Here is a 13,967-nt window from a genome sequence, read left to right as displayed (position 1 = left end):
GCTTCAGAAACAGGAGGAGAGATTAACTAGTCAGACATTTCCGCATCAATTATGTATTTTTTTCCTCGGCGGCGCGTCTGGACAGAACAGGAACTCAAATATTAATACGAGCATTTGCTCTCTGTCAGATGGGAATCTGTGTGTAGCTGCTGCGGTGAAAGAAGAAAGAACATGTATGAACAAACTCAACTGAACACGCGTGTTATTAGTGAAGCAGGCGGAAGCTTGTTAGTGTCTCTGAGGGGCCGAACCACCACTGCACTGTCACACTTTACTGCTGTAACTGTGTGTGTGTGTGTGTGTGTGTGTGAGTGTGTGTGTGTGTGTGTGTGTGAGTGTGTGTGTGTGTGAGTGTGTCTATGTGTCTATTAACTATTAGATCATTAATTAGTTAATCAACAGTTTCAGTCATCAGACTGTTGGACAAAACCAGCAAAACAAACTTGTCGCGGCCGATTTCACACTTTTTTTTATATTTAGTATTTTTTAAAAACATTTTATAGATTAAGTTCAGAGAAGAAAACCGATATTATTACTTTATAATGAAATAATCTTCAGTTTTATCGAAGGCTGTGTGTTAGACGTTCTCCCATCAAAATAAAAAATGACAACTTTACTATAATGATGACAGGAAATACTGCAGCCAATCACATCACAGAAACGATGCTATTTCTCTACTTTCTTCTTCCCACTTCCTAAAAAAAAATCATCTCATAAAAGATCAGGAGACGTGATATTCCCTCAATGAAAACGTAACATTAAAAGCCACAAACGTTTAACATGTGAAGAGCTTTAGTGGATAGAAGATGATAACGTTGCCAACAGCAACAACAAACATCACTAACTTACAGTATTGCAGCATCATTTGCTAACAAAGCCTCAAACACCAGCAAATAGACTCGTCCCACAAACTGCACAATGATTATCTGCTTTTTCTAGAGTTGCACATGTACTTTAACTGTAAAAGACATGATGCTGATGATGTCATACGTACTGAATAAACTGAAGATATGTTAATTTCTGTGTTCTTTATTTATTTATAGGCCGGTGTCATTAATCGGCAGGATGACATCATCATGACAACGCCGCGGTTACGCTTCAGTAAACCACTCGTAGAGTATCGGGTCAAAATAAACCAATAACTTTGTTACGTTTAAGGGAAACATTGTGGTTTTGGTTGAAATCACTACGACTGTTGTCACGTTTTAAGAAGCGTGTGAGGTTTAGAGGACGATCGTGATCATAGTTAAAAACAAAACTAAACAAACAGGAAACGGGAGACGAACAGCAGCATGTATCCATCCAGACCTCGTCCCTCCGTCGTCTACGTAGCTGTCAGCGACTAGAACATAAACATGTGTTGTTTTGGGTCCTTGTTTCATATTCTGCTCTGCAGTGGATCATTTTAAACTAAAGTACCACGTTAGACCATATTCATACATTATTAATGAACATTTCTTAAACGTAATGATTGTTTTACACATTTTTAATTTCATCCTTAAGTTTGTTCGCTCCGGTTTTCTTGAACATAAAACTTCCTTAAGTTGTAAATATACATCTCGTTACTATCATGCTTTTAATGTGAAGCACTTTGGAACTTTTGTTTTTGTGAAAAGTGCTTTATAAATAAAGATTTACTCACTTACTACAGTAAAACACAAATGCATCATAATAATAAACAAGTCTTGTAATATATAATGATTTAACCTGACTATATTAAGTACATGTACTGTAGCTGGACTGTACTTTAACAGAAACACTTAACTGATACCATGATATATACGGATCAATTAACTGATATGAAAACAACCAGGTGTCTGTTTCCTGTTGACATGTTTGTAATCAAACCCACTGAGACACCAGTTATAACCCAGTATATCATCCTAATGGAGTTAAACTGGTAAACTGATGATCTGTGATAATAGATTTTGTAACTCAAATAAAACAAACACTGAGCTTTTTTTTTTTCCAGAGACGGTGTTTGTTACCCGTCTGTTTTGCTTTCTGACCATCTGACCTACAATCTGTCACCCATCACAGATGTCACACACACACACACACACACACACACGCCCAGCAGCACGCCATCCGCAGACCATAATCCAGAGTATGTGAGGTCAGTCATGACTTCCACACTCCCCAACGTCACGTCAGAAACACCAGAAACACCAGAAACACCAGTCTGCATCATTTCTACACTTCCCACTTCCTGTCGAGAGAATAAAACCACCGAGTGGTTTGTTGTTTCAGCCTAAAAAGAATAAGAACAAGTGAAATGTGAATGACGTGTGTGTGTGTGTGTGTGTGTGTGTGTGTGTGTGTGTGTGTGTGTGTGTGTGTGTGGGCGGTCTCATCACAACAGGTACGGAAGCTGCTGCGCTGTCGCATTTTTTAGAAGGTTTTTTTTTTGCGTGCTGCAGTGACAGTGACCTACTTTTAGCAAAGACCAAGAAGAAGAAGAAACATCCTGGCATATGAGACACATGCAAATGTAATATCTGCTTTGTGCCTCGTCGGTCTCTCGCTCGCTCGCTCGCTCCCCTTCCTTCCTTCGCCACCTCTCCGGGGGGAAAAGAGTGAGGTTGGGATAACAAAATACAGCTATAATTGGGGAGGGGGCGGAAAGAAACAAAAAAAAAACAAAACCTTGTATTTTCTCTGGAGTGTGTGACAAGAAACCTGAAGGAGGAGGAAAAGCTTGAATCTCTCTCTGTGTGTCCTTCATTACAATTACAAAGATGAGATTGTTTGACAGGAATTCATCAGGAGTCGGAGCACACACGGAGCTGTCAATCATCCGCCGACCTTTACCGTATAACATCTCGCTGTCAGCAGCCAGGAGGAGGGAGAGAGAGAGAGAGAGAGAGAGAGAGAGAGAGAGAGAGAGAGAGAGAGAGAGAGAGAGGAAAGTTCAGGGTGGGTGGGAGAGAGAAAGAAAAATGTAAGATGCTGAAGAGAAGAAAATGAAAGCTGATGACAAGAACGAGGAATTTATGCAGACTCTCAACGTTTAATAAAAGTCATTTTGAGAGAGAGGATGGGTCCTCATCAGCCCCCCCCTCAGGATATTATCTCCCTGTGATTAACAGTAACCGGCCGCATGATTGAAACCATGATGAAACTCATGATTAGGGTTAGAAGGGAGAGAGAGATTGAGAGAAAGAAGAAGAAGAAAAACAAAAAAGGCAATCATCTTAAAGACGGTCTCTGGGAATGAGGGAGAGGTGGGGGGGGGTGAAAGGTTTAATGGCTTCCAGCGGTGAATATTAATCAGTTAAGTAGCAGACAACAGTGAGATATCACAGCCTCCACTCAGGAGTCTTTGCTTTCTGTAGGAGGAAATATTAAACTTAAAGCATAAAGGTGACGACTCCGTTAATCAGGAGCCTCTAAAGCAGCAGCGACGTTAATTATCGATATTTAATTATCAGTGTTTATTTCCTTAGCGAGGGACACACTGACAACTGAGAGGCGGACTGCGAGACTTGGTTGGCAGCGTTACCGTGGCAACACAGCAGCCGCCACAGCAGCAGCAGCAGCAGCAGCAGCAGCCCGGAGGATGGAGACGGAGATGGAGAGGAAGAAGAGATTGGAAGGATGGAGCGAATGAAAGAAGGACAGAGTGACCCCCAAAACACGCTGCTGGTTTTTAGTTTCATCTTTATTTATTCATCTGTTGTTCATATTTTCACTTACTGCTTTAAAATTTATATATAAATTACCCAAAAACCCCTCCAGAAAACAAATAATGACTAAAGTCTGACCATCACAGCCTCTCTGAGCCTGAAGCAGAGTCAAGAATCTCAGTCGAGTCCAATTAACACTGAAGTCAAACGATGAGAAGAAGAATGTTTTTACATGTGATGAAACACAAACATGAATACAACGTACGTTTTCTTTTACATAATAACCAAAACTATTAGAAAATGAAACAACTTTGATGTGAATAGTTGCATTAAAACTTTAGGATTCGTTAACTGTTGACATCTGTGAGTTTGTTGCTGTAACTGAAAGCAGTTACAGGTTTACTGGAGCATTAAAGTCAATTAAACTGCAACAACAAACCTTAATTCAACTTATTAAACTCTTTTAACTGCAGTTTAAATATTTCAACAACTCTTCCTGACTTCACAGGGGTCAAAGGTCAACAGGGAGAATGTGATTTATGTATAAAAGCATCATAAATATCAACATCATTACCGCCTGTTTAACACTCCAGGAGATTCGGACACAACAAAACTTGCAAACGTTTTCGCACAAAGTTAAAACTGAAGCTGTGAAGACGTGTAAACACCAGCTGAACCAGTAACCACTGGAGCTCTGGTGGGAGACGACCCCGTAAACCACACAACAACGATACCAGTTATTGTTTTTATACCAAAACAAACATGGAGGCAACCGACAACATCCTAAAAAGGGAAAAGAGATCCTGGATGGAGACTATAACTATAACTAACACCTCAAACCGTTCTTCTTCTGTTGTTTATTTACCGGTATGTCTTCTTCTGGTGACACACATGTGACGCTATCAGTCGTAAATACCAAGCCTCTTTCTAAGAAGGACTGGCAGCAGCTAGATCTGAAGAATCTTTACATATCAAACACTTGATGATTTTATCTGTTGACTGTCAACAGACTCCCGTCAGTCGTTTCTCCATGACGATATTCAGCTCAACAGTCGTCATGTGTGTCGCTGCCATAAACAAAACGATTTCTCATTAACGACAGGACTGTTTATATCTCGACTGACAGCGATCAGGCCATGTTTTATCTTCTTTATTGTATTTTTTTTTTTTTTTACAAGGTTAATATTTGTTTATATGTATTTCAAATAAAAGCTGACAAAAAGCCGTTTCAACACGACCACTTATTAAAACATGTGTGTGTGTGTGAGTGTGTGTGTGTGTGTGTGACAGGGTGGTGAGTTCCTTTATTTCCTGAACAGGAAATGAGACGTGTGACTGTCAGCTGAGGCACAACAACACCTGTAATGAGCACTCTACCTCTCTCTCTCTCTACCTCTCTCTCTCTCTCTCTCATCTCTCTCTCTCTACCTCTCTACCTCTCTCTTTTACCTCTCTCTCTCTGTATACCTCTCCCTACCTCTCTACCTCTCTCTCCTCTCTCTCTACTTCTCTCTCTCTCTCTCTACCTCACTCTCTACCTCGCTCTACCTCTCTCTCTCTCTATACCTCTCTCTTCATACCTCTCTCTTTCTATACCTCTCTCTACCTCTCTCTTCATACCGCTCTCTCTCTATAACTCTCTCCTCTCCTCTACCTCTCTCTCTACTTCTCTCTACCTCTCTCTCTACTTCTCTCTACCTCTCTCTCTCTACCTCACTCTCTCTCTACCTGTCTCTACCTCTCTCTTAATACCTCTCTCTCTCTATACCTCTCCCTACCTCTCTACCTCTCTCTACCTCTCTACCTCTCTCTACCTCTACCTCTCTCTATCTCTCTCTCTTATATATATTTTACCAACTTCTCATCTTTCATATCCTTCATCCCGCCGTCTTTCTCTCCTCCCGTCCTTTCCGATCTACAGTTCGACTCTCTCGATCGATATCACTGTTGTTGATCTTTCCTCCGTCTTTATGTTGGGGGGGGGGGGGGGGGGGGGGGGGGGCGGGTGGCAGTGAGTGGGCGGGTGTCGGAGGTGGATTTGAGGGTTTTGTGCTCTTATATGCTGTCGAGCGTGTTTGACAAATATCCTGTCAGTGAGCATTTCATCTGTCACCACACACACACACACACACACACACACACGCACACACACACACACACACACACACACACACACGTGAAGCTAAAGCAGTGTGTGTGTGTGTGTGTGTGTGTGTTGTGAGAGCTGCTGCTGCTTCGCCTCAGAAGCATCTCAACACTTAATTATCCCACAACTTCTGAAAACTAATGATCATCTTTATTATCAAATGAATGTGTTGATTATTTCATTCATTAAATGCTTAAAAACTGAGAAAAAATGTCAATCTGACGTCTTTAAATGTTTTGTTTTGATCAACCAACAGTCCAACAATCATCAAAATCAATGATTATCCAAAAATATTCAGTTTGCAACAAGTTGTTTTAGTATTTTTGCTTGTTTAACAAAATTGTAGCCAAGACAAAGAAGAAAATACTACTGTTACATCACAGACTTTAAAACACTGAGGTCATTGTTCGTTCAGGACAGTCGGTCGACTGGGGAAAGAGACTGAAACCGTTTGTTTGTCTGAAGCTAATTTTATTTGACTTGACAAGTGATGTCACATGAGTCATCGTCAGTCGAGGATGAAGACTACGAGGCTGAAAATAAAAAAATAAATAAAGGAAGCAGTGAGGTTAGCAGACGAGGCTAACAGCTAACAGGCTACGTTAGCCGCTACTAGCATAACACACCTGAATCTCTACGGTTGAGTGGATAAAGTTGAGTTGCATTGTGGGTAATGTAGGTGCCGTCTCAACACAGAAGATGAATGTGTGGATTAAAAGAAATGAAATCTCTGGTTCTGCTGCATCAATTTTGATTTTTTTTTTTTTTTAAACGGTCCATCATGAGTTCAATAATGTTTGTTGAGTTTGATGCTACATCTCATTGAAAATTAATGGGTCCACGTCATCTTGGGAAAAATAAAAACAGGCTGAAATCAGCTTGTTATTTTAATTCTACCAAACTATTAAACAGATTTTATTTCACTGAAGAGCAGAAAAGATAATTATGTTGTTTAGTTCGTCTGTTTTATATCGTTGTGGTGTGAAAGTTGCAGTTTCATTTAATTTCCCAAAAGACACGTTCAGCTCCCATGTCTGCTGGGAGTGTTTGGATATCACATATTAACTTCTATAAATTAGTTAAATGTTTTATGGTGTAAAATCTCCTGGTTGCAAGTTTTTAAGATAATTTTAGAGTTAATTTCCTGAATTAAAACGAGGCCTGTCTGAGGTCACAAATCCATCCGTTAAAACTGAATCATTTCTAAAAGGACAGTATTTTTCATTCCTGCCGTCAGACGTCCGGCTGTGTGGCGCTCAGTGTGTCATCTGAGTTGTTAATTGAGCTTTGTTGTTGTGTGATAGTGAACGACACGACTCCGTGTAACACAGAATCACCTGCTGTTACTAAACACACACACACACACACACCTCTCAGCAGATGAGGAACACATGAACGAATCGCAGCAGACACAGATGATGATACTACGACGCCTACGACTGCTGATTCATCACCAATTCATGCTCTGCTACTGGTGATGCTGGTTATTCTTCCCGGTACTGGTCCCTTCAGGATGAATCCAGCATTTAGTCTGAAGCTTCATTCATAAACAATCAAAGCTCCTGGAGAATGATGATGCTACTGACATTATACTGCAGATAAAGATGCTGCAGACATCAAAGTACATGTACACCTTTAGAGAGTGTGTGTGTGCGTGTTTGTGTGTGTGTGTGCTTGTGTGTGTGTGTGTGCGTGTTTGTGTTTGTGTGCGCGTGTTTGTGTGTGTGTGTGCGTGTTTGTGTGTGTGTGTGTGCGTGTTTGTGTGCATGTGCTTGTGTGTGTGTGTGTGTGCGTGTGTGTTACCTGTATGTCCATGCAGAGGGGAGTGTGGTCGTGGCAGAGTCGGGGAGGTGCTGGACGTCACAATCAGACTCTTCCTGTTGCTCGTCCGACAGCTGAAGACACAAACAGACACAGAAGTTTATTAGAGCAGCAACGACCGATCGATTAATGGATTAATCGATCAACAGAAAGCTAATCTCAAAACTATTTTGATAATCGATTAATTGTTGTGAGTTGTTTTATGACTGTAAACTAAATGTCTTTGGGTTGTGGTGTTGGTTGGGACAAAACAAGACATTTAGGAGGAGTTTCATCAACATTTTTTTTTTTTTTACATTTTTCTGACATTTTACAGACCGTACGACTAATCAATTAATTGGAAAAGTAATAGTCAGAATCAGTTAAGTTGACGTAATCTAATATGTGCAGAATATCTCTGCTGGTCCTACGAGGAGCTTTGCAATGAACCAATCACAGATTCCCCATCAAGCCAAGATCAACATTTCCAGATACTGAACTGTACAGTTAGCAGACACACATCAATAAAACACACACACACACACACACACACACACACACCACACACACACTTCTGTAAAAGTCAGTCATTCGTACTGTTTCCAAAAATGGGTCAAACACCCCTGCAGCTGTGTGTCAATAACAGCAGGTGGTCACTCTGTCTGTCAGACACACATCAGACTCTCTGCTGCTGCTGCGTTCATGCACCGCTGATGAAGAGTTCAACCCGACGATGCTGCTGCATTTTCACACACACACACACTGTGTCCTTCACACTGGTGGTGAGGACGACAGCGAAGACGACACACAAACTGTCAAAATCACAACTGCAATCATGCAACACAGACAACAACTACTGAAGGGAACTTTTTATTTTAGTTCACCTTGAGCCGGCTGAACCACATGCTGCTTATAGAAATGCTTCAGTATAAAAACATGTACGTGTTGTTAAATATGGCGCCTCCTAATAACACAGCAGGCGGGTCCATCAGTTTCTAATAGTGCAGCAGCTCCGGGTGAACAATTACTGTTATTTGTCTCTGATCTTCAAGCAGAGACAACAGCTGCAGCTGCAAACAACATTTAAAGAAATAACCCTGTCAGCTCTGTGGACTTACTGCAAGACTTGATGTTTTCTCTGCTTTATGCACTTTTATTGCAACAGTTTTTATATTTTTGTCATGAGAGAAACAGCTAAACTTCATTATGGTGTGTTCAGGCTTTTTGAAACCATCCTCGTCTCTACTGGAGTGTTACGTTAGAAAATGTGGATCCAGGCTCATCGCTAGTAGCTGAGCAGTCATTATGAGGTTTATCCTGCAGTGAAATGGTTAGACGTGTGTGTGTCCTCCTCTGAGCTGAGATGATTCTGTGTGTGTGTGTGTGTGTTCACGCTGCTCTACAAAAGATGCTCTTAGGAAAAAAAAAAAAAAAAGATCTATGTGCTTTAAGGCTGCGACATCCGTCCCCAGACAGCAGGGGAAGAGGAGGAAATGAAGCGGCAGTCTTCACTTCTAACAGCTTCACTTCACACCCACGCCCGGTCGAGCTCACAGGGTTTTTTTTTTTTTTCCAGCTTTGTTGTTTGCTCCGCAGCTCGGAGCGGAGCGGAGCGTGTGTGTCCGTAATGACTCGAGGTGAGGCTCGTTACACTCGGAGGAAATTACAGACGGGATGGAAGAGGAGGCTATGATGATTCCTGCAGGTTCAGTACGCTGAGATGATGTCTCTGTAAAAGTATCTCGTTTCTAAACTAACTGACGGAGAGGATGATGATGATGTTAAAACAGACACGCTCGCTGTTTTCAGTGAAGAGCAACACACCTTCAACTCAAGAACTGAGCTGTTCCCCTGGAAACATTAAACCTGAGTGAATGTTGCACAAATATACAGTAAAAATACACAGTTTCTTACACACATTTTCAATATTGACTGACTTTTTATGGATAGTCTCATAGCATCTCATTACGTCTCATAGAGTCTCATTGTGTCTTAGAGCGTCTAATAGAGTCTCATTGCATTTCATAGCGTCTCATTGTGTCTCATAGTGTCTCATAGCGTCTCATAGTGTCTCATAGCATCTCATTGTGTCTCATAGTGTCTCATAGAGTCTTATAGAGTCTCATAGTGTCTCATAGAGTCTCATAGTGTCTTATAGAGTCTCATAGAGTCTCATAGTGTCTCATAGCTTCTCATAGCATCTCATTACGTCTCATAGAGTCTCATTGTGTCTTAGAGCGTCTAATAGAGTCTCATTGCATTTCATAGCGTCTCATTGTGTCTCATAGTGTCTCATAGAGTCTTATAGAGTCTCATAGTGTCTTATAGAGTCTCATAGAGTCTCATAGTGTCTCATAGTGTCTCATAGCGTCTACCTGCAGACAACAGTAGTTTGCACATGAATCAACAGTTTCAAACTTGTAACTTTTTTCTAAACTAAGGAAATAAGTTGAACATCTTCCTTAAAGTCTAACTCTACTGTATTTTTCTAAATGTCAAGTAAATTATTTAAAGTGAAGATGCTACTCTGACAGGCTCTTGCAGCACCAGCAGGTGTCGGCACATTAGCAGAGAGCGTGTGTGTGTGTGTCGTGTTAATTGGCTCGTCACATCTGCCGGCTGTAATTATGTGTTCTGTGTGGTGTTGCGTTTCTGACAAGCAGAACCCGCTGGGCGATCACATGACGCACCACACAAACGAGGCGATTAGGGTTGAAATGTTTAATACGGTCCGATGATCAGTGTTACGTCTCTCTTTAATGTTCGCTTCACTGACGCTCTTCATCTTCACTGTGTGTAATGTTGTGTTTGTATCTTTGTGAGGATAACTAGAGAGAGTAACGACATCATTCAAACGGCTGTTCAGGGGATTCAGCTTTTAGGGTTCAGGTAGGAATCAGGTTTAGATTAGTTTAGATCCAGGGAATGCATGATGTTAAAATGTGTGTGTATGTAGTTATGCACATGCCTGTGTGTGTGTGTGTGTGTGTGTTGGGAGTATTAAATATCGGATCTATGGCGCTTGTGTACAATTGACACACACGTGATAAATAATTACTGAATATAGTGAAAATATGGCACGCTGTGTGTGTGTGTGTTGTGTGTGTGTGTGTGTGTGTGTGTGTGTGTGTGTGTGTGTGTGTGTGTGTGTGTGTGTGTTTGGTCCACATTAAGATGAAGAAATTCCCTAAACACACATCACTGAATATCCAACATGGCAGCTCATCCCTCACACAGGTGTGTGTGTTTGTGTGTGTGTGTGTGTGTGTGTGTGTGTGTGTGTGTGTGTGTGTGTATTGACCACATGCTATGCTCAAAATGCTGATGCTGCATATCTCAACAGATGGCAGGACACACACACACACACACACACACACACACACACACACTATATGGTGCTATTTACTTTTCTCTCATATTTCCAGAGAACATTCTGCACTTTATCTGAACTCTCAGCTCGGCTCAGTTGGTTTGTTCTGGTCTGGATCAGAGGATGAGTTGCTTAACTAAAAGTCATGTGAGAACATTCTGTCCTCTCATTGGTCAGATGTGTCCGGGGTGGCAGCGAGACCGTAAATACAGGAAGAAGGTCCTGAAGAAGCTCCTTCCTATCAGCAACGTACTTCACTGTTAGTCCAGGTTAGCTCCGGTTAGCTGCTAACAACTGTTGACTTTGTTCAAACTTGCAGCCTTGTAGTCAGTCAGATGGAGGTCAGATCATATTCCCACCACAAACAAACCGCTCCAGAACTGGTTTGTGACCAGACTGAGACCACTTCCTCTAAAGAGCCTCTGACACATTTACACAAATACATGCATGTACACAGATGACCTGGTCTGACCTGAGAGAATTTTAGTTTGGGCGGTGGTGCTACAGCAAAGACCACCAAAAAACCAGACTCATCCTCTGGAGAACAAATATTTAATTCAGATTTATTTCACAGGTTGCATCATTTCCTGCTAATGAGGGAAAAGGACGATGCTCATGTGAGTTTAATTAGTTGTGTTTCTCTGAACAAACTGATAAAATCTTAATGACAGATCCATTTAAACCAAAGTAAATCATTATTTATTACTGGAACATTTTATCCTCCATACTGTCTATGTTTGAGCTGACCTGCTCTACACCAGTATAAAAACTCAACTGGAATTAATTAACCAGTGCTTCCATTTCTCTATAATTTGTACTAAATTTCTTAAACCTCTGCAAGAAACTTTCTAGCAGTTTACAGTCACACATCAGCTCCTTTTTAGGAAACGATTAGTTGAGCTGAACGTGACATTAGAGAAAAGGTTAAGCTGGATTTATAGACGTCAGCTCTGTTAGACACGGAGAAAGAGACGAAGAAGTAATGAAGGAGGAGGAGGAGGAGGAGGAGGAGGAGGAGGAGATGAATGTATGAAAAAGAACAAATGAACGAGGGTTAACAGGAGAGGACGTAAAGCCTGCAGCTCTCTGAGTCCCACTGAGACTAAAGCAGCGTTCGTTGGGTTTGTTTGGGTTAATTTACAGTCTGCTGCTGTTCAGCTGCTAATGAACAAAGCTCAATGTCTGTCTCATGAATATGGATTTACATCTGTGCCAATCAGAGTCATCAAACGCAACCAAGTCGGATGTCAGAGCAGGAAAAGTTGGAGCGAGTGTCTGTAATAAAGACAACGAGGCAGCAGCGGGATGATGGTTAAAGACTGAAGGAACTGAACAGTTTTTAGAGTTTTTCTCACATTTTTTGACACTTTAAGAACTTCTCATCTGGGTCGACGACTCCGCTGACTTTTTAAAGGTGACACACTTAACACGAGTTCACTATTTGCTTGTTTTTGTGATTCTCTGACACACATATCAACAGCAGAGCAGCACAGTTTCTCTCTCTCTCTCTCTCTCTGTGTGAGAAAACGAGAGCACTGTTGGTGTTGTTGTTGGTTTCCTGCAGGCGTTTTGGATCCCTGCTGGGAAACATGCATCTATTATGCAGAACTGACTGAAGGCAACATTTCTGTACACGTGTGTGTGGAAAATGTGTCTTTCCGCGTCCTCTCGTCATCATCAAAGCAGCAGCCTGTCAGGTAAACGCTGCAGGTGAAGAAGCTTTTCTGACCAGAATCTGAGAGGAAGTTATGTTTTAGGAATATTTATACTCATCTTCGGGTCGATCTTTCCTTCCAGTTTTAACATTTTATATTAAACGTAACTCTCGGCCGCGTTACACAGCTGCTTCCTGCATCGTCACATCTCTTGTGGTTTTGCAGGAATCAGGAAGACTTTGTGTTTATAGAAATATTTACTCTCTTAATGTCATTTTTGGAAATCTTCCTGGACGTTTCCATGAAACAAATAAACACTGTAGAAGTGTCATATGTGTGCTATCTTCAGGCACTTATTTAGACTGAATAAACATTTTTATTTTAGGCAGACAAAAATTTTTCAATTTGTACTTCAAAGACCTTCTGCTCTGTTTGTGTATCACCTCGAGTGTTTCTGACACTTTTACAAGAAAACTTTGGGATGTTTCCTCTCTGGCGAGTCAGAGTGTGGTTCAGGAGCTGCAGACGTTTTCATTTTGAATATTTCAGTTTAGTTTTTGCTTCAGAATAGAGCTTAAAGATGTAGTTCAACACCTGGTGAAACGTTCAGTTATCAATATAATACCTGTGTATTCAGTAGGAAGATGGAGTCAGGAGTTAGTTCTCCTAGTTTAGCATTAAGACAGGAAACAACCAGCCTAACTACAGTAAAAATACTCATTTATAATTTATAATTTAGGTGCTGGAACTATTTATTTTTGAACAGTCAAGTTGTGCAGCTTCATTAAGTCTTTTTGTCACAGTGAGGTCGTCGGGTTTGGTTCCATTTCTGTACAGGAACCAGAACCAGAACCTGCACTACAGTCAGAGACGACCTGGGTGGATGGATACGTTTATCAGGAAATAGTTCCGACGGGTAACTTCACAAAAGATTATCAAACAAACAAGATAGATCGTATTAATGAATGAGCTTTAGAGGTGTTGGGACAGAGCTCCAGTCTTTATGCTAAGCTAGGCTAACCACATGTTTAATATAAAATAGTAACATTTAGTTATTATTTGTTTATTATTGGGGAGCGACAGAGAGTTCATATTGATGCTTTTAAATGATTTTCAGGTTTGGATCATGTTGATAAAATGAGTAAAATGGCAGGTATGTTTAAATATTTGCACGTGTGTGTTTACTGGTGTTTTAGCTGCGATATGAGCGACGACATATAAACCTACAGTAAAACTCACAACACACACTGACAGAGGAAGAGACGTACAGCGCTGACAGCAGAGATAAAGGAAACTAGAAATGAGCAAACAGCTGTGTGGGCATTAAACTAAACCACCACTGACACACACACACACACACACACACACAC

The 13,967-nt window shown here is 41.1% G+C and overlaps 1 protein-coding gene across 9 annotated transcripts in view; it reads right to left on the bottom strand.

Moving 5' to 3' along the window:
- Nucleotides 1–13,967, bottom strand: part of mast2 (microtubule associated serine/threonine kinase 2) — a 202,339-nt gene that overhangs the window by 53,913 nt on the left and 134,459 nt on the right. For all 9 annotated transcript variants that reach the window (XM_067596127.1, XM_067596129.1, XM_067596126.1 and 6 more), the window contains one exon: nucleotides 7,576–7,667. In XM_067596127.1, the coding sequence (XP_067452228.1) occupies nucleotides 7,576–7,667 (92 nt within the window). The remainder of the gene's footprint in view (nucleotides 1–7,575; nucleotides 7,668–13,967) is intronic.

The sequence above is a fragment of the Thunnus thynnus genome, chromosome 8 (genome assembly GCF_963924715.1).
Source record: "Thunnus thynnus chromosome 8, fThuThy2.1, whole genome shotgun sequence".
NCBI classification, from domain to species: Eukaryota; Metazoa; Chordata; class Actinopteri; order Scombriformes; family Scombridae; genus Thunnus; species Thunnus thynnus.
The sequence above is the reverse complement of the archived record's forward strand: the minus strand, read 5'-3'. Positions and strand labels throughout refer to the sequence as shown.